The sequence below is a fragment of the Mandrillus leucophaeus genome, unplaced genomic scaffold (assembly GCF_000951045.1).
Source record: "Mandrillus leucophaeus isolate KB7577 unplaced genomic scaffold, Mleu.le_1.0 Scaffold13, whole genome shotgun sequence".
NCBI lineage: Eukaryota > Metazoa > Chordata > Mammalia > Primates > Cercopithecidae > Mandrillus > Mandrillus leucophaeus.
In genome coordinates this window covers 501,376-521,772 of record NW_012101254.1, presented here as the reverse complement: position 1 = coordinate 521,772, position 20,397 = coordinate 501,376, and the positions used below count along the sequence as shown (strand labels likewise).

General features: G+C 48.6%; 1 protein-coding gene across 2 annotated transcripts in view; it reads right to left on the bottom strand.

The window, feature by feature from the left end:
• The window catches only part of GALNT14 (polypeptide N-acetylgalactosaminyltransferase 14), a 237,259-nt gene that overhangs the window by 65,025 nt on the left and 151,837 nt on the right, over nt 1-20,397 (bottom strand). For both annotated transcript variants that reach the window (XM_011972547.1, XM_011972546.1), the window contains one exon: nt 16,825-16,994. In XM_011972547.1, coding sequence (XP_011827937.1) covers nt 16,825-16,994 — 170 coding nt within the window. The remainder of the gene's footprint in view (nt 1-16,824; nt 16,995-20,397) is intronic.

The window sequence follows — 20,397 nt, the reverse complement described above, 5'->3', positions numbered from 1 at the left end:
TCTGGTATGAGTAAAGTAAAATAAAAACATTATAGAGACAATAATTAGGTTCATGACATTTTACTTTGTGGGAAAGTATATATTTTTAAAATCCCATCATTTACCATCACCATCATTTCAAAAAGAAACAGTACTTAAACACCAGAAAAGGCCACAATCTCAAAATAATTAATAGCTCTTTCAATTGTAAATGTAGCTTTAAGAAAATCTCTCTCCTGTCTCCTCTCTTCCCCAATTCCATAGATCACACCTGCATTCATTTACCAACTGGCATCTGAAATAACTGTTTAAGGGTTTGTTCCACTGAATTATGACAAGCCTTTGACCACCCTCAGCAAAAAACATAATTACAGAACACAGAAGGCTGGACATCTCCCACTCTTTGTTCTGGAACCAGCAGATCCATCTCAGTTCTCAGTGCTGCTCAGGGTAGCAAGCTGACAGGGTTTTTCAATCTCTGGCCCCAATCTACCTCATCAAGCAGTTCTGCTGCCTGTGCTGACTCATGCAATCCAGGCTCAGAAGGACCACCTGACTTAAAGAATGTAGACTCCTCTGGCTGCATTTAGAGACCTCCTAGAAATGACCATTACTCCAATGAACCAAGATCCTTCTGTTTTTCCAAACAACTAATCTCGATCTTTTACATTGCCTAGCCCCTTCCAAGTGAGTGGAACCCTGAGGTTTGGTGGAAACCCTGAGGCAAGCGGCAGCGTCTGCTCTCCAGGAAGATCAGCAGATCTATGGAGGCTGCAAAGAGGTTTCTCTTGGAACACTGCCAGGACCTGTGTTAGCCGGTACCAAGTACCACCCAGATAGCAGCTGTGTGTGCATGTGCATGTCTGTGTGTGTGTGCAAAAAAGAATCTTCTCAAAAGGCAAATGCAGAGCCTAGCTGGGACAGAAAGTGCGGAGTTGGGCCAAGACTTATTTTTGAAACGTTTCCTAAAAAAGATACCTTGGTGTCTGGGACCAGAGCTCCTTCATGTCTTATTTTAGCCCTGCTCAAATCACATCATACAACAGTAATAATAGATGACACAATTGAATCCTCACTCTGTCTCAGGTATTCTTTCCAGAGCTTTCAGCCTGCACAGTAACTCCCCGAGGTGGGTGCTGTAATTCTTCCTCTCATGGTGGTGGAGAGGGCAAGTCACAGTCAGTGAGTGGTGGGGCCTCAACATAAACCCAGATGGTCTGGCTCCCCAGTCGGTGCCCTCACGAGCTCTACAAGAATGCCCTGTGAAGATTATCCAGACTCACTGCCTCTGAAACCCTTTATTCCATATTGGCTTTTCTGTCTTTTTTTTCTTTTTTTTTTTTGAGACAGGGTCTCACTCTGTTGCCCAGGCTGGAGTGCAGTGGCACCATCTCGGCTCACTGCAACCTCTGCCTCCCGTGTTCAAGCGATTCTCATGCCTCAGTCTCCAGAGTAGTTGGGACTACAGGCATGCGCCACTATGTCCAGCTAAGTTTTTTGTATTTTTAGTAGAGACAGCGTTTCACCATGTTGGCCAGGCTGGTCTCAAACTCCTGACCTCAGGTGATCTGCCCACCTCGGCCTCCCAGAGGGCTGGAGTTACAGGCGTGAGCCACCATACCCAGCCCTTCTGTCTTTTATCTTGAATGCTGCATGCTGGAAGATTCTGGAAAGATGGAAAATCATGGGTCTGGGTCATCTCTCGCTTGCTAAAGCATAGTATCTCCCCTTGATATTCCTAGAGCTATTTCTTGATATTTCTCAGACTTTCCACCTAAAAGATCAGAGAAGCATCATTCCCTCCTTTCACCTGAAAGGGGAATGTTCCTCCAATTGCAACAGCTGTAAAGAGCAAAGGTAAGGCCCACAGCCAAGGAACTTCAGGAATATGCCAGACTCAGCACCCTGAGCTCAGGAATGGTCTGTTTGAGGGCCAGCGGTCTATGCCTCTTCCCCAGGGCACTCACATCCGTGTGCCATTCTGGTCTGAAGCAGGGAGGGAAAAAAGCAAAGGCTTCCCATACCTTCCTGCACCTTCCTACAGTCAATCCACCCCTGAGCCAATCCTGCAGTCAAATCTGCCTCCTTTTTATATCCTCAAGCCTGATCTACACCCCCTAGTTTGTCCTCCTGCAACAGCTGCCTGACTATTCTTCCCACCTGTGGAAGAATCACTTCCAACCACTCCTCCCACCCTCTCCACAGCCCTTCTCTGTTCCATCTTCCTAACACACTGCTCCTGTAGGAGCCTCCCCCAACCTTCAGAGCCACCTGGAGTTAAACCTTCACCAGCATCCCAAGGCCTCCACCCTTGTGTTAGCTCTTCAGCACCCTGCCCCCATGTTCCCTTGCAGGAGCCTCCTGGCCCTGCTAAACCAGCCCAGTCACTGCCCTTGACTGTACTTGAGTCACAACCTCCACAAACCTCCCTAGATTCTGTTACCTTCCCTCCTCCAGCTGCCCAAACTGTCACTGTTCTGCAGTTTCGCTGAAATCACTTCCTCCACCACACTCCACGTAGCCTCCTGGTATGACTGTTCTGTCTAAATCACTGTACCATCTTCCTAGGTAACTGCTGCCTTCTTGCAGGCAGGGGCCACTTTTCCACTTCTTTAAATTCCTATGGACAAGTTATTCAAGCTACTGGAGTCAATTTCTTCATCTCTAAAACCAGGGTCATAGCAAAGTTGTGAGGCTGAACCGAGAGAACATATATATGGTGCCTCCCACACATCAGAGGAATGGTATGATCAATACGTGTTTGCCAATTGTGGCGCTGGATTTATGTGTGAACATGGAGAATTCTTTGCTGAGCGAGGATGGTTTTAAATTTCCTGTGGTTTGATTTTCTCCCTCTGTTCTGAGGATTCACTCGCTCACCTGCACCTGCACTCCCAATCCCTGATATTCTCAGTAGCTTGAGAAGGAATCACGAGGTGCTCTTCAGGCCCCATTCACTCAGCTGATACTGATGGACAGTGTGAGTGCCAGGCACCGTGCTAGGCTTGGGAGATGCAAAGATAAGTCAACATCCCTGCCCTAGCTGCTCAGGGGCTTGGAAGGGAGATAGACAGTAAGCTGATGTCTGCAATGCACAGCAACGGGTGCTGCTCAGGGTGAGCATGGAGGACGGAGGGGCTGCCAAACTCAGTCCGAGGGGCAAGCCGTCTTCCCGAAGAGGAGACCCTCCACACAGACTCCCAAAACACAAAAGGGCATCCTGAACAGAGAAAGCAGCAATGATGAGGAGGCCTGAATCCTCACAACACAGTCGGCACAGGCCATGGCCTGATGGGGGTGGCCTTGGCTTCAGGGTGGGGGTGGAGACAGGCGCCGTGTGCCCACAGCATGTGAAGAGTTTCAGGTGAGGAGTGATCCTTCTGCATTTAGAAAGCCAGAGCCAATGAGGAGGGCAGCTGGGGCCTATCGCAGTCACCCAGGTGAGAGGGGGCAGTGGCTGAGTTTGGCGGCAAGATATCTTACGGAGCAAGAGATATATCAGAGGAGACCACAAAATGAGGGTGGGGGGAGAGAAGGATGATGCTACAGATCACGGCTTGGGTGAAAGTCTGAAGGGTGGTGGCACTGGCCTGAGGTGAAGCAGACGGGAGCAAAGAGGGTGTTTGCTATCTTGAGAGGCAGGGCAGGCAGGTGTGGAACAAGGAGTACATGATGCGACCTTACGAGGAATCGAGGAGGAGAGACCGGGAGGAGCAGGGAGGCAGAAGACTCAACCACCAGGCCTGCTCTGGCCAGGCCACAGTTATCATGAGGGTCAGACAGGTCAGGAGGGGAGAGCAGTTTGGATAATACAATAAAGTTTCCATGGAGATCAGGGGTTTCTCTTGTTGCCTCAGGGACAGCAAAGATAAGCTCAAGGACATTTACTGATCTTGCCCCTCGCTAGCCCAGTGGGACCCTCACTGCTCTGTGATCCACAGGGTCCCCAGCTGGGTCCTACTTCCATCACATCCTACGGTCTCCGCTTACTTTGCCAGCTGCCTAGGGCCTCATGTGGCCCTCAGCGCTCCATCCTGCATCTACCACCCTCGGCTCAGAGATCTCCCTCCCACAGCAGGCCCCACCCAGCTGTCATCTCTCCTGCTCTTTTCATCTCTTGTCAAACACATTTTGCAGTTGCTGACCCCTGGCTCTAAATCACTCCCTCTGCTGGCCTTGGCTTCCATCCCCAGTATCTTGCAAGCACAAATTTTACCAGATGTGACATTGCAGTCGCCTCCTTGCTAATTTTGCTTTCCAGTTTCTAAAGTAAGTCTGACATTCAGGCAAATGGGACGTTCAGCACCAGGAGCCAAGGCTGAGGCCCAGAGCTCTCCAAGGACTTCCCTGCCTACATGCCCTGCACCCAGCCCACCTTGTTCTCAGCTCCACTGTGATTCACATGAGCCACAGCACCCCGACTCAGAGCTGGGGAGCAGGGTGCAGAGCCAGGACCTCTCCACATTCATCCATGTCACCCATTTCTCCACCCCTGGACCTGTTACCTATCTGCCCTGCCTTCCAGACCTGCTTTGGCTCACAGCTGCGAAGCAGTGGGAAAGATGATGAAGCCAGAACTATTGCTGGTCCTGATGACCCCTCTTGCCTGGGTGACTGCGGCAGGCCCCAGCTGCCCTCCTGATGCCAGTACTAATTTGACTACTCAGGCCCACAGCTAGCAAACAGTCACCAAGTGCTTACTAGAGGTTAAAGATGAGGCTCGGCATTTGACATCAATCATTTCACCTCACCCCGAGGGCCATTATTATTCCCATTTTACAGATGAAGAAATGGAGTCTCTAGGAGTTTGAGTAACTCACCCATGGTCCAGGTAGCAAGTGGCAGAGATGTTGTACGTCAAAGTTCACAGCACTAGGAGACCTAGCCCAGCCACTTAGTCAACCAGTTATGTTGCCTGGGTCTCAGCTTCCTTCTCTGTGAAATGGCAATGACCTCTTCACCCAAAGGGCTATTGAGGACATGAGAAAGAGATGGGAAAGCACTTTGTGAAGTCCTATAGAAATACAAGGCATGGGCCGGGCACGGTGGCTCAAGCCTGTATTCCCAGCATTTTGGGAGGCCGACGCAGGCGGATCACCTGAGGTCAGGAGTTCGAGACCAGGCTGGCCAACATGGTGACACCCCATCTCTACTAAAAATACAAAAATTAGCTGGGCTTGGTGACAGGTGTCTAAAATCCCAGCTACTCAGGAGGCTGAGGCAGGAAAACTGCTTGAACCTGGCGGGGTGGAGGTTGCAGTGAGCTGAGATCAGGCCACTTCACTCCAGGCTGGGAGAAAGAAATACAAGGCATGAAGAGTCTTACTCTAAGGGCTTCCTGCATGGTTCATCCTCTCCTGTAGGAATTGCCTCAGGACCTTGGTCCCAGCACAGAGCCTCCTTGAAATTTCCTCAGGCCAATCCTACCAGCCCTGCTTCTTCCCGGCAGTAGAGGCACATGTGTTATATCATAAGAGCCAGTGGTTCTTTGAAGCACTTGGGGGCAAATGGTAATGGAACTTGACAGTGATCCAGGTTTTAAAGAGAAGACATCTGTGTGTTCCAGCTCCTTATTCTAGACTGAAAAATGTGGGCAGGTCACCAATGTTTGCAGTCAAGCTGCCTTCTACATGATGTGCCAACTCCAGGAGCAAGCAGCTCTGCTATCGCTGTGTTTAATAGGTCTGGGGCTTTCAGATAAGTGAGAAGACATGTCAAACCAGCCTACATGTGCACCTCAGGCTGGGAGAGGTCTGGTGACCTGCACTGCGTGGAAGGCATGAGAGGGTGGAGAAGGCCCGCATGAAGAAATGGACAAGGTGGCAATAAAAAGGGCTCTGATGCTCTGCGGGGCCCTGGAGTCCTGTTAGGAAGGGAAGTATGTGAGTTGGAAAGAGTGATCCAGGGCAGGGGGAGGGGCGGCACTGCCGAGCAGGAGGGCTTCATGTTTCTGGAAATAGCGTCCAACTTACTTAGTTCCTAAGCCAGTTCCTGCATGCTCTTACCAGCAGAAGTCTTTTCAAACCGGCAGACAGAGCTGGAAATGACCTTAATAAGTGTCTCCGGCTTACTTCCCTCATCTTACATGGGAGGAAACAGACACCCAGGGAGCTGAAGGCATTGTTGGGCAGTATCTTAGAAAGGGTATGCATCCTCTCAGGCTCAGGCCAGTTATTTTTTCCCCTTACTTTATCATGCTGCCTCAAAATACTGGACAAAATGGCAAAAAATAACCAGAAGAAAGGCAGGTTACTGAGGGGGTACTGAGAACCAGGCCCTCTGTGCTTGCTTCTTGAGCAAAAGGCATAGACAGATGCAGAGAGAAGGGGCACAACGCTTGCTCGGGCATGCAAATGGTTCAGAAACAGGAAAATGTGTACCACTTCATTGATCAGCAGGGAGAGGCAAATTTAAACCACAATAAGACACCACTACTCAGCCTCCCGGTAGGCAAAAATGAAAGAGACAGACGATAGCAAGTGATTGATGATGAGGACTTGGAGCAACAGGGACTCTGCTATAAGCACTTCATTAAATATTTAATGATATCTACAAAAGCTTCTAGGGGTACAGCCTACAGAAACGCATATGCCCGTTCACCAAAAGACAAGTAGAAGCTTAATCATAGGAGCTCTAGTCATAAAAGCCAAGCTAGAAAAACCCCAAAGGAGCATTGATAGTTGAGTAGATATAGAAATTGTAATATATTCATATGAAGGAATACTACACAGCAGTGAGAATGAACAAACTGTGTCTTGCAAAATGTGGCTGAGTTTCATGCACAGAACTCTGAGGGAAGCCAGATACACAAGAGTACATACTGTGTAATCCCATTTACATAAAGTTCAAAACCAAGCAACATTAATCTACAGCTTTTGAGGACAAGGTAGCCACGAAGGATTCTGATGGGGCACGGGCAAAAGAGTGGCTCCTGGCAAACTGAGAATATTCTTTAACCTGATGTAGACACTTGATGCAGGAAATAGGTGTGTTCTCTTTGGAAAAATTCTTCAAGATGTGCCTGCAGGAGGTGTGTACTTTTCCATATGTATGTTATATTTCAATACAAGATTTCCTTGAGAAAAGATGAAGAGAGTTTCTGGTGTTGGGGCAGATTTTGCTTGTGCTGGAAGATTTCAAAAGCCACTGAACTGGAACATGGAAAGCTCATGAAATAGACAAAAGTTGCAGCCAAACTCAACAGCGTTGTCTTTTCCACTCCTCCTGTGTTCCCCATAACATGGAGGAGAGCACCCCCGGAATGCAGAGTGCAAATCCAGGGAATCTTCTTCACCCTTCTTCCTCTGTACTTTAAAGATAGATAATTCAGGGGAGAGAGAACTGATACCACATTGCCCTTGGTGTTACTGAAACCCTGAGTTCATGGGCCAGGGCTTATTTTCAAGGCTAGCTTAAGGGGTCATGCCTCCTGTGGAAAGTGACCTGTAAGGTGGGGAGGTACTAGTGGCCTGGGGAGGGTAGTAAGGTAGCTCCCACTTGTCCACCTGGGGGATTTATTCACTGGGGGCATTCAAGTTCCATGAGGGCAAACTTTCAGTCTGGCTTGTTGTTGTTGTTTTTTTTTGTTGTTGTTGTTTTTAACTGATCTATACCTAATAGTCTTAGACTCAATAACTTGTAGAATGAATTATCCCTCGCAAATATTCAATCCAAATCAGTTTTCCATCCTGGGCATTGAAAATATCTCTACATCTCTTTCCACATCTCTTTTCCCTGCCTCGTTCCCCAGGTAATGTGAAATGTAGGAGGCAAACTTAGGGAGGGAGAAGGTAAATCTGTCTCCAGAACAAAGACCACTTGGTACCTTTCAAAGCCACACAAGGTTCTTCTTGGGTTACCTGCCCACAGGCATTTGGCCCAGATAGCAGAACACCAGATGACACTATTTATTGAATTAGATGGCTGAAATGTATTAGTTTAGTACCTCCAGGCAAAGCTAAAATATAATAATCAAACTATCTTAATTAGGAAACCCAGAATCCTCATCTATCACCTCTTCTCTTTGCCCCAAATCACAAGTCAAACACACACACACACACACTTTCTCTCTAACTCAGTGAACTTTAGACATAATAATAAGTTCTATGTTTGTGACAAAATAATATAAAATATATGGACCCACAATCTGAAAAATTGATTTTGCACTTCAGCCAAGCATGGACTAGCTGTGTGACCCTGGACAAGCCCCCTAACCTCTCTGAACCCGGGTCCCCTGACCTAGGTGTGCAACGGTTAATCTGCTAGTCTTGCTGTTCTGCTCAAGTCTGTGCAGCCCACACTGGTGCTCATTCTGGAAACCTAGCAGTGAGTCTGGGGATGAAGGACAGACTCCTTTTCCAGGCCCTACCAGCTCCTTCTCCCCTAAGACTAGCTCCTGCTTCTCACTGTTCCTGCCTTGCTTCAGAACGAACTCCCCAGTGGAAGATCCAATGCCCCCACTCTGAGGATGAAAATGCTTCAGGCCAAGTTCCCATATCAGGCTCTAGCTCCCGGGCCAGCCGCCTGTTCAGCCTGCACTTTGTTTGGGACAGTTGTCCAGCCTTGGGGCGGGGGCACCACTCCTGCCTGATACTGCTTTGCTCCGTCACACTTTGGCTTCTTTCGTCCTGGCTGTGGTGCTGGCCAGGAATGTGTTACTTAGGGCATCTCCCAGGGTTGCTGTGACAATGAGGCAGTGACAGCGTGAACATGGAAGCATTCCAGGGTTTACTGAATAAACTCTAATCTCCTTATCCTGAATTCAAGACTTTGCCACATGTCCCCAGGTTATCTTCCAGAATATTCTCCCCCATCCCTCCCCTCCATCATTCCACACTCTGAGTAACTGGGCTTACTCCTATAAAACACTGGCTCTTCTATCTCCTTACATTTCCTTATGCTTTTCCCTCAACTTGAAATGCCTACTACCTGGTAAAATCCTACATGCCCCACTCACCAGCACACTAACTGCAGCCCACGCCATCTCCTTCCAAAAGCCTCTGCCTCCCAGCCACGTGTAAATTCCTTCTCCTTCACAGGCCAGCCTAATGCTATTTTGTCCTTTTCACAGGACAGCTCCTAACTCCTGTGCTGTGCTACATGGCCAAGATGGAAATAACTAAACCCAAACCAGGGACAGGGCAGGAGCTGGGTGCTTGAACACTGAGGGCAGGAAATTCATGTACTAATTCCAAGAGCAAGGTTATGGCCTTAACATAATCCGCATTTGAACATCAGGAATTGGTCCCATGTCCATTTCTCCCACTAGGCCATGAGCCCCTGGAAAGTGCACACTAGTTCCTAACACAGGACTTGGCACATGGCAATTGCTCAATAAATGTGTGGAGTAAAGGTATGAGCAAATGAGTGAATGAATGAATGAATGAGTGAAATGTACAATGCAAGGTCAACATTAGCAGGAATTCACTAAGAAACAAGGTGCAAGAAAATAAATTAAGCTAAGGCAGTTTAGATGAATTCTCATCCGTGTTGTTGACTGGTCCCCTTTGAAGTCTGAGGAGTTACCCCTTTGGGAAATCTCCCAGAAACTCAAAAAAACAGGCACTCAAAGAACAGCAGGAGGGGCCTGCAGGCTCAGGATTCAAGGAAATCAGGGGACCAAGACTGGGGAGGAATCCTGACCCAGAGCCCCTTGCTAACTCCTGTGCTTTGCTATGTGGCCAAGACAAAACTAACTACACAGAAAACAGACATGGCAGGAGCCCCTGTGGTCGTTCCTCCCCTCTTACCCTGGCAAGATGGTACTGCAAACTGCCCCAGGCTGTGGACACAGTTCTGCTGCAGAGCCACTTCCGGGATGTCCTGCAACTCTTCCTGCTGTTCCCTTCCTCCCCCAGAGGAGGAGATGCTCTGGAGTGACTCAGAGATCAAACTCAGAGATGCTCTGGAGTGAAGGCACTTAGGCCCACTATCAACAGGCTCAAATCCTGTTTTGAAAAGTGGCGCACGGGGGGACCAAAATGTCACAGAGGGGCTAGCTTGTTTGCAAAAGCTAAGTATCTGTGATGGGCTCTCCCTCCCCTCCCCATGGCTGCATGGTGTGGAATCACTAACGCTGTGCTGAGCTAGTGGAATAGCCTCGACTCTGAGGCAATATGAACATTTTTTATGCTTTGCCATTCCAGCTGTAAAGATTTTTATCCTATTACTGCTAAGTGACGAGTACAAGGAGAGAAATGATGATCTTTGGCAGCCATTCCAACTGAGTAAATAGAAGCAGGGAGAAATGCTACGAGAGGCTGGGCCACTGCCCCCTCATTTCCCAGGAGGAAAAGGGAGCCAAGGAAAAATGTCTTCCTGGTGGGATGTATCAAAGTGTGGAATTTTCCCTCCAGGCAAGTGATGGGCGCCCCACTGTCTGAGTCATTTAGCACCGCACTGGACAAAGGCTGGGAGAATATGCGGAAGAAAACACAGAGACCCAGCCAAGCCAGGCAGAGGTGACCCAATGAGGCTTCCCCAGCTAGAGCTTTTAGCCCATAGCTCACCAGCTCAGTCCACCCTGACGCCTGCTCTCTGCAATCAAAGCAACCCCATAATAGGCACTGCTAGTAAGAACACACATATGCTTTATCAAAATATTCCCTCCCTCCTGGAGGGGTGTGTCTCTATTTGTGGCTACTTGTCTGCCAGATGTTTTATGTACCACTTGGATAATGGCAAATCCAGCTGTCACCAGAATGGGTGATGGGATGGAAGAGGGACGACTGGAAAATGAGGACTACTTGTTGGACCAATCAATGCTTTATGTATTGAAATGTAATTGTGGCTAATAGTTCTCTATCGTATTAAAATGCAATTGTGGTTTTTGCCACTAAAGGTAATGGCAAAAAACGCAATTACTTTTGCACCAACCTGATATATAACTAGCAGAACTCCTCTGGACAATCATCTCAGACTCACTTCAGCTAGAAGTTGTCTGTTCCTTACAGTGAATTCGATAGTTAAAGCACATCACCTACCTCTCACCCCCAGTACATGTAGCCCCATTTTATTCATCTTCATGATCTCACAGGACTTAAGCAGTGACCGGGCAATGAAGGCTCTCCTCTGTGTTAGCACAATTGTCGACCTCATGAGGGGAAGTTGGAGCTAGGATGTCCCCAGGCAAGCTCCATGTTTTGTTCAACTGAGGTGAGTGGAGGCCAGCGTATGTGTATATATCTGGAATGAAGAGACTATAAATGGAAGAATGCATTCATCTATAATGGTGTGGAGACTTGAGGAATGATGAAGCTTTGAGGTTAGCCAGTCCAACACCTTTATTTCACAGCTGAGAAACGAGGCTGAGAGGAGCAGGGATATGCTGAAAGCCACTGAGGGGTACCTTGTTCTAGCCTTGTCACCTAGCCTGAGACTAGGGGTGAGAGAACCAGGCTGCAGCAGAGACGTGCATGTCTACAGGCTGATGACAGAGGTTTCCATCTCAGCAGTGAAGATCACATCAAACGCGTGTAAGGGGTGTGGTGGGCACGGCAAGGCCGTTAACGCCAAGCACGAAGGAGCAGGGCATGCCTGCGAAGCTGTAGAACTTACCTTTTGAACCATACTGGAAGTGGCGTCACTCAGTGCCCACCGCCAAGGACCCTGGAAATCCTGGGAAAGGCTCAAAGCCTGCACCTGTCTTAGCTCCTTCTACTCCTGCTCTCTGCTATCTCACATTCCACATAGACTGGACTGTCTCTTGTAAAATATCATGGACTTCACGGGTGAAGAACTAAAAGAAAAATGGCTACTCGCTTCCATTCCAGATATAGGGAAATTAAGCCCCCAGGCCTCTCTGGGCTTTTTAAAATCACATGGTGCCCTGCATGGCTTGCTTGTAAGGGGTCCACACCGCTGGTGCATCTGGGGATTCAATCAGCACAGCTGCCTGCTGGGCAAAACTTCTACAGCCTTCCTCCTTTCTCCCCCTCCTCACCCACCTGCTGCCTCCTCCATCATGCGGCATCTTCAGATTTCTGAGCTGCTCACCCCAACACCCGCCCTCCTGGCAGCACTTGCTCTAATGCTCAGCTAATAGTTCTCTGTTTCAGGCGCTGTCCAAACGCATCCTATAAATCAGAATCCAATTACTGTGGTAAGAAAATTGGAAGCAAATTTAATAAGCTCAGACCCCTCCCACATGCGGTTTCTTCACCCTTCTTTTTTCAGTAATGAGAACTCTTTAAGGGAAAAGCATTTTTCCTTTAACTCGGAGTCTGTTCTGATTCCTTCTACGAGGCCCCTGAGGATCGAAGGGTGATGAGAAGGGGCTTCCTTTAGCTCCTCTTTTCCTCGCTACACATAAAGCAGGTGGGAGAGGGTGGTCAATTGCCTTTCCAGTCTTATCCTCCCTTTCATTTGTTCAACATTTATTGAATTCCTATCACACAAGGAAAGCACTGTAGGAGATGCTCAGCGTGTTACCCCAGAGGGCAACTGATACCAGTAGGACCTTAGCTGCAAGGCATGATGGGAACACAAAGGAGGCCCAGCAGGGGCAAAGACTGTATCAATGTGATTGGATGTCCTCAAGGAACCAGAAGTCCAGAGTGGGCCAATGGCGATGGGGCCAGGAGTGACCCCACTATAGGAGCTTCTCGGTAGAGGTGACGCGAATTGCTAGGAGGATGGCAGGACATGGAGCCTGTGAATGAAGGAACTGGGAAAGGAGGGAGAGGCAAGAAGGAACCAGAGAGGCCAACGTCTCTGCAGGGCCAGAGACAGAAGTCATGTCAGTGGAGAAATGGAGAGGGCTGTAGTGTGTGGGGGAGGTGGTGGCCTTATTCCAGGGCCTCTACTCTCTACTCAGACCATCAGCCTTTTGGCTGCACCAATCCCACCTATGAACTTCACCTGGGTTACAAAAATAAGCCACAGGTACAAGCTGGTGCTCTGTGGTTTCTAAACTCGAGCCAGCATTAGAATCACCTGTAGCTCTTGCCGAGACGCAATCAGTTCAGATCGCTACACTCCACCCCCAGAGTTTCTGAACCCCTAGTTCTGGGTGAAACCTAAGAGTTTGTGTTTCTAACAAGTTCCCAAGTGATGCTGATGCTGGTGGCCTGCTGGTTTGGGGAACCAGAATTTGAGAATGGTTGTTCTAAGTCCTTGCTATTCAAAGTGTGATTCATGGACCAGCGGGGTTGGTATGACCTGGGAGCTTGTTAGAAATGCGGACGCTCAGGCCCCATCTCAGATGTACTAAATCAGATTTTAACAAGATCCTCAGAGGGGTTCTTTGTTTGCCTATTTAAGTTTAAGAAGTGCTTACCTAGAGTAGTAGTTCTTAACCCTGGCTGGGGAGCTTAGAAAAGAGGTACTTCAGGTGGTTGGAGTCTGGGTATCAGCACTGAAAGAAAGCACCCCAGGTAATTCTCGTAAGAATCCTGGATTGAGAAATGCTATGACAGATGCTAAGGACCAGCACCCCACACTCACGGGGATTTGACACCACTCACTCCCATTTCTCTGGAATTGAACCTGACCTTGAAACCCACCTCTGTCCTCCTCTGCCACCCTCACCATCCATGACAACTTAGTGATCTTAATGCTCTTTCCTGGTACTTGGGGTATAGATGTGTGCTCACTTTGGGGGTTTAGTTGCGTCTCTTGCCTGATCATCTTGAGTTTTCTGGCAGAGACCTCTCCTTCCATTCCTGGCCCTTCAGTATCAGCCTGCCCACATACCCTGTAATAATAGCAACAACTAGAATTTGAAAAATATTTACTATTAGGTAGGTAAATACTTTATATATATTTTATTTGCTTTTTATAAAAACTGAATTAGGTAGGATCATTATTGTGATTTTTACCCCTATTTTCCAAAAGAGGAAACTGAGGTACAGAGAAGCTAGGCAACTTTAAGTTTACTCCTAGTCAGCAGCACAACCAGGACTGTAAACAGGGCAATCTGATCCCAGGATCAGTATCCTTAGCCCCTGGGCTGTTACTGCCTGCCTTCCATTCAACTCTGCTTTTACAAAGAAGGCTTGGCCTTGTCCTGTTGCTGGTGATGGGGTTGATAATACATGTTTACATTTCATTTTTGAGAACTTAGGTAAAAAGCAGGGCTGGATTTACAGCAGAGATCTTCACTGCAATTTCGTCCCCAAGGGGATGTCTATGGCAAAGTCTGGAGACATAGTTGGTTGTCACAACTTAGGGAGTGCGCTACTGGCATCTAGTAGGTAGAAACCAGGGATGCTGCTAAACAACCTACAATGCATAGGACACCCTGCGACAAAGTATTATCTACCCCCAAATGTCAGTAGTGCTGCAGAGAATCCCTGGTCCCCAGAACACAGGTCACCAGCAGCATCAGCTGGTCAGATCTGAAGCAGACAGGGCCCAAAAGGCCAGGCAAACTCCAGGAATTGCATCAGGATGAAACTGGGACACAATGGGGAGACTGGAATCACAGAAGGATTAAGAGACATAGCTGATGACTCCAACCTACAGTCAAGGTTTCCCTGAGAACCAAGAGCTGAAAGTGGGAGATCCTGTAGACAGAAGGGCCCAGTTGAAAGAAGAAAACAGGGTTTTGCTGGCAGTCTTTGGAGCTCTCATCACTACAAGGGTGACACCAGTATGGTGACTAAACTTGGCTTGGAGATGGCTGATCCAACTGGTGGCCCCTCACAGTGCTAGCCTGGAGATTTGCACATAGTAGGTGATCTATACCCCTAGATGGCTGCTGGTCCCATGTGCTTGCCCTCATTCTCAATCGCCTGACCTTTCCTTTTCATGCACATTCAGAGTAAGCTCTTTAAGCCTGAAATTCTCTGAGTTATACAATCCCAGCTCCCACAGGGCAAGGCTGGTGCCCTAAGGCAGATATATGGCTGATATACTTTCCCTTTGTGTCTTCCCAAAGGGAGTCTAAATTCTGTCTAAATCCTCTCTTCCCTTCTTGCTGTAATCCCAGCAGATCACACGTTCTTAACAGATGGAACATACTGGGCTAGGTGCAAAGCCTGGAACTGGACATTGTGAGCTGGGCTCCTTGGAAACAGGCTCAGTTCTTCATCACCTACCACCACATATGCCCAGCTCTTGCAAAATGTTAGTTTCTGCCTCTAAATGGTAGAAGAAGGAAAGTGCAGAAACTAGTCCTGTTCAGAGTATCCCCAAGTACCTGCCTACTCAGTGAATTACTTGTTGCCTTCTCTCTGCAGGTGGAAGCAGTCACAGGTGTCTCTCAGGGGGCTGTCATCCAGATGCGCCAGCAACTTTCCTGGCTAGGAGACCTCCCTTTGTCCCTCAAGAAAGCCCTGGCCTCTGGACTCAGGACAAGCGTCCACCTGCCTAAGACCCAGTGGAGCTTCTCAGGCTCCTGTCTCCTGTCTGCTCCCTCTTCCCATCTCTCCTACATGCAGTTTCTGCTCGGGGAAATACAATAACCTAATATTTAAATAAAATTCTCTCAGATGCCAAGGAGTAGGACAAGTGCCCAGGAATTTAAACAGGAATAATACAAGACTCTGACTTTCAGACGCTTTCAGGCCAGCAGAAGGGAGTAAGCAGGTATAGCCCACGCCCTGGGTCTCTGGCAGTAGGGGACTGCCAGGAACTGCTGCTAAGGCAGAGTCTCATGGGTCCCTCGAGGGGAGAGTTAAATTCACAGAAAGTCAGAGTTAGAAGAAGCTGTAATATCATCTAGTTCACCCCCCTTGCTATATTCATAGGGAAACCAGGACTTCAGCTGCTTTTGGCAATGATAGTGATTAACAAGGACTGGCTGAGTCACTCCAAAGCATACATGCTGTAGGAGACAAGGTTTCTGAGTAGTGCAACCTAGATGGGGACATGGAGTCCGCCAGCCTTCACAGGGTACCAACTTAAGAACTGCCAGAGGAATCAGCCTCATAAGTCATGAAAATTCTTGCTCTTCTGCTCATAAACCCATTTCCACAATGTGAGTACCCATGGACCCAGACAAATATAAGAGACTAAGAAGCTAACACCAGCACCACAGCCTCTCAGCATGCCAGTCTGCTATTTAAGGCTGATGCAAAGTCAAGTTCCTGCAGCAGACAAGAAAGGCCAACACAGGTCTTTGGCATTTCTGGGCCCCCAGTTTGGAGGCCAGAAGCCCGTGAGTGGAGGAGCTGGGATTGAGATTGAACCTGATTACCAGGTCTCACCAGGGTGCATAAGGGCTGCTATGACTCTAAAAAGGGTTGGTCGTGAGGCAGAAAGTCTTCACGAAGCCTCTTCTCGTTGGGAAACAAAGCTTTCTATGTAGCTCCAGGCCTGATCTCTGCAACCTACTGAAGGCATGGCCTGACTAAAGGCTGGCAGGATGGAGCTGTGTGAACGAGCCCCTCCGCAGGCAGACAGAAGAACCAACGGCAAGCTGGCTCCTCTTCTCACATGGCAAAATGTCCAAGGGCTGGCACATGAAGGCTCTCTCCCAGTCACAGAAGACACCGCCCACCTACCTGCCCCAGGGTCCGATCATCCTGCCTTCCCCTACTTTGGAACCCAGGCCTGGGTGTGGGAATCTGCCAGGGAAAAACAGGCCTTGGCTGTAGTGTTTTTGGTGCTCTACGGGTTCGTGTCAGATGATCCCTAGGGTGAGAAGCAGGTTAAAGTGAAAGAGGCCACCCCTGCCCCCAACCTCCTGGTGGGAATTGGAGGGTTTGGGATGGCTCTCAGCAGTAAGCAATAGGCAACAAAGACAGGGTCAATCACCAAATCCAAATCCCTTTAGTGTCCAACCAGCAGCAGATGGTCCAACCCAGTTCTTAGCACTGGGCGCTGCACACAGTAGGCCCCAAATCAAGCCTGCTGTTGATCTCTTGACTGCGGGGGTAACAGAGTGGGAGAAGGAGGAGATACCTCAGATGGCGAGTGTCCGGGATGGCCCGATTGCTGGAGATCCGCTCACTCTCCCGCTGGTTGAAAGCATACAGCTTATAGGGGTCGTCACCAACGCGCCACTTTTTGGCATTCAGATACCGCCGCTCATCAAACTGGTCCCACAGGTCGTCCCAGTCAGCGTCCGAAGGCTGTGCAACACGAATGGGAAGTCTGTGAGAACGGCTCCTTGTCCTCCACTAGCCCTGGTCGGCTTATCAGTACCCAACCCCAGAGACCAGGCTTATAGTGGCAAGGTCTGGCTCAAAGATGGGGTCAGAGGCAGAACAGCAACAAACCATCAGCAAGAATAAAAACAGAACGATGACAACAATGGCTGCCACCATTTTCTGAGCATTTCTATATACTGGGTGCTGTTCTAGGATCTTGACTCACATTACTTCATGTAGTTCTCAGAGCAATTCTATGAGAGGGATACTGTGCATCCCCTTATTATACAGATGAGATAACAGCCTGGAGAGGTAAGGACCTTGCCCAAGATCCCACAGTTAGGAAATGGCAGAACTGGAACTTGAATTCTAGTATCCCAACCCCAGAGGACATCTCTCCAGGGCAATTTGAGAATACCTGGTGTGAAAGTGCTGGCCCCACGGCTGGCACAGTTTCATGAATGACTGTCATTCCTCCTTGGCTGTAGAAGAGGCAGTGATGGGAAGGAAGGAGGAGTTCCATCTACAGTGGTGTGCTACTCACAGCCACCCTATCTGTTCCTTTCTTCCTCCTACCCAGGAATCTGGTATTTTTAAGAAGCATCAATGGGGTAGTGAGTAATAACCCTCACTGTACGTGGAGAGCACCTTAGAATGTGTAAGGTGGCTTCTGTATTCATGATCTCGTTTCATCTTCACCAAAACCCTCTGAACTGAGTAGGAAAGATGAAGTTCCAAAAGGTTTACTGGCTTGTCTGAGGTCACACAGGTGGAAAGTGGCAGAGCTCAAAGCAGAGCTCAGTTTCTTGGGCCCCTCCAGCAGAGGAGGCAAGGGAATGCCTCCTAGCCACAGCCCAGGCTGCCTAGTGTGGTCTGCCCTGCCCACACCAGCTCCACAGCCAACAGAGACTGTCCACATAGCCAGCAGGAGGTGTGGACTTCAAGGCCTTGAGAAGCTGGACACCTAAATTTGGTGGTCACTTCCCAATGCATGTTAGCACTCTCAGCCCTGGGGAGGAGCTGGTCTGTATCTAAAACAGCTGAGACCTTTCAAGTTCTTAAAACATAAGACTCTGTGTTTCCAGGAAGAATGTGCTGATCAGGTTCTGATCTGGAACATGAGGGTTGGTGTCCTGGGGCTGACACTGTCCCCGAGGGTGGGGTGCTCATTCATGTGTTACTGACCCCGGTGGCCGTGCAAGTGTCTCAAGCTGCCTGGGTACTAAGGGCACTGAGCTGAGAGCTGCCCATCCCATTACTGAGTAGAATGCACCTCCTGCACTTGGGAAACCTGAACAGGGTGGCCCAGGGCAGGATCCACAGACAGCAGTGCAGGGGCTTGATCCATGTGGCAGGTAAGAGGGGCTGCTGGCCAGTGTCCATGTTCATCTGGGGCACCATGGTGAGCTTATCCAGTAATTGATCTCTCTCTCTCTCTCTGTTATCTCCTTTTAAAACAGCATTCTCCTGCTAATAGCATAAAATGAAGCTTTGGAGACCAGAGATTTTTATCCAATAATTGATTTTATTAATGTCCTGTGATACTGTGGCTACAGAACATTCCAGAGGAAATCGTTGGGGGTGTGAAACCCCCAGCCTGTGCTTGGCAATGTCACAGCCTGATAGCTATCATCTCTGCTTGGAACATCACCCACGGTGACCTTGAAATCCCATCCTCATGGGAAGGGCCATAGAACTGTCTCCCACTGGCTTGCTTCCAATTTAATTCATCGCAATTTTCTAAATAAGTTGTGAGCCCTGACAGTGCTCCGAGCTGGGGAGGAGCGATGTGGAGCTGGAAGGCCTCTGCTCTCGAGGGGATTGCAACGTTGCAGAGAGACACACATGGAGATGCCTGCAACACACCGCAAAGTGAGTTCAATTACATGAGCGCGATGACAGGGCTGTGAGAGCAGAGGAGTGAGGGGAACTGGGGACAGCTTCTTGAGTCAGGTGTCAAATGAGTTAGATCTTGAAGGATGAGTAGGGATCTTACTTTGCTTAAGGGAGGATAGAGAGGGGAAATAAGTATGTAGCAAAAAGCCAGATAAAAGGCAGTATATTAGTCAGGGTCCTCTAGACAAGCAGAACCAATGGTGTGTGTGTGTGTGTGTGTGCGCGCGCGCGCACGCACATGTGCATATGTATATAGCCACATACGCATAACAACCTTTCAGTCAATGACAGACAGCATATATGACAGTGGTCCCATACGATTATAATACTGTATGTTCGCTATACCTTTTCTGTTTTGATATGTTTAGATACACACATACTTACCATTGTGTTACAAATGTCTACAGTATTCAGTACAGGAACAGCTGTACAAATTTGTACGATAGCCTAGGAACAACAGGTTATACCTTACAGCCTAGGTGTGTGGTAGGCTCTACCATCTAGGTTTGTGTCAGTACATCCTACAACATTCACACACAAGGATGAAATTGCCTAATGTTTCTTTTTTTAGAGATGGAGTCTCACTCTGTCACCCAGGCTGGAGTACAGTGGCTCAACCACAGCTTACTGCAGCCTCAAACACCTGGGCTCCAGAGATCCTCCTACCTCAGCTGCCAAGTAGCTGGGACCACAAGTGTGCACCACCATGCCCAGCTCATTTTCTTTACGTTTTATTTTTTGTGGAGACGGTGTCTCACTACGTTGCCCTGGCCAGTCTCACGCTCCTAACTTCAAGCAATCCTTCCACCTTGGCCTCCCAAAGTGTTGGGATTACAGGGACTGCCATACCTGGCCACTGCATATTTCTCTATGATGTTATATATATATAGTTTAAGTTGACACAGAAAAAATTTTATTATAAATAGGAATTGGCTTATGTGATTATGGAGGCTGACAAGTCCCAGGATCTGTGGTGCTCATACTGGAGATCCAGAAAGTGCTGATGTTTCCAGTGGGGTCTGAACACATGAAAAGCCATGTCGCAGCTCAAAGACATTGGCAGGAGGAATTGCCTCTTAGCCTTTTGTTCTATTCAGGCCTTCACTGAATTGGACGGGGCCACCAACACTGGGCAGGGCAATCTGCTTTCTTCAGTCTACTGATTCAAATGTTAATCTCATCCAGAAACACCCTCACAGACACACCCAGAATAACGTTTGACCAAATGCCTGGGCACCCTGTGGCCCAGTCAAATTGACAAATAAAATGAACCATCACAGGCAGGAAGGCCCAGAAAAAAAAAAATCTGTTCAGGGAATGGCTAGTTCAGGAACGGCGAGGCCAGAATGTGGAGGACATGAATGCAAAGAAAACTCCAGAATGCAAAGAGGACGTGAGTGAAAGAAAACTCCAGAATGTAGCTGAGTCTGCCTGAAGCAGGTCATGGAGAAAACGTCTCTGGCCACACGTGGAGGACAAGGAGACCAGC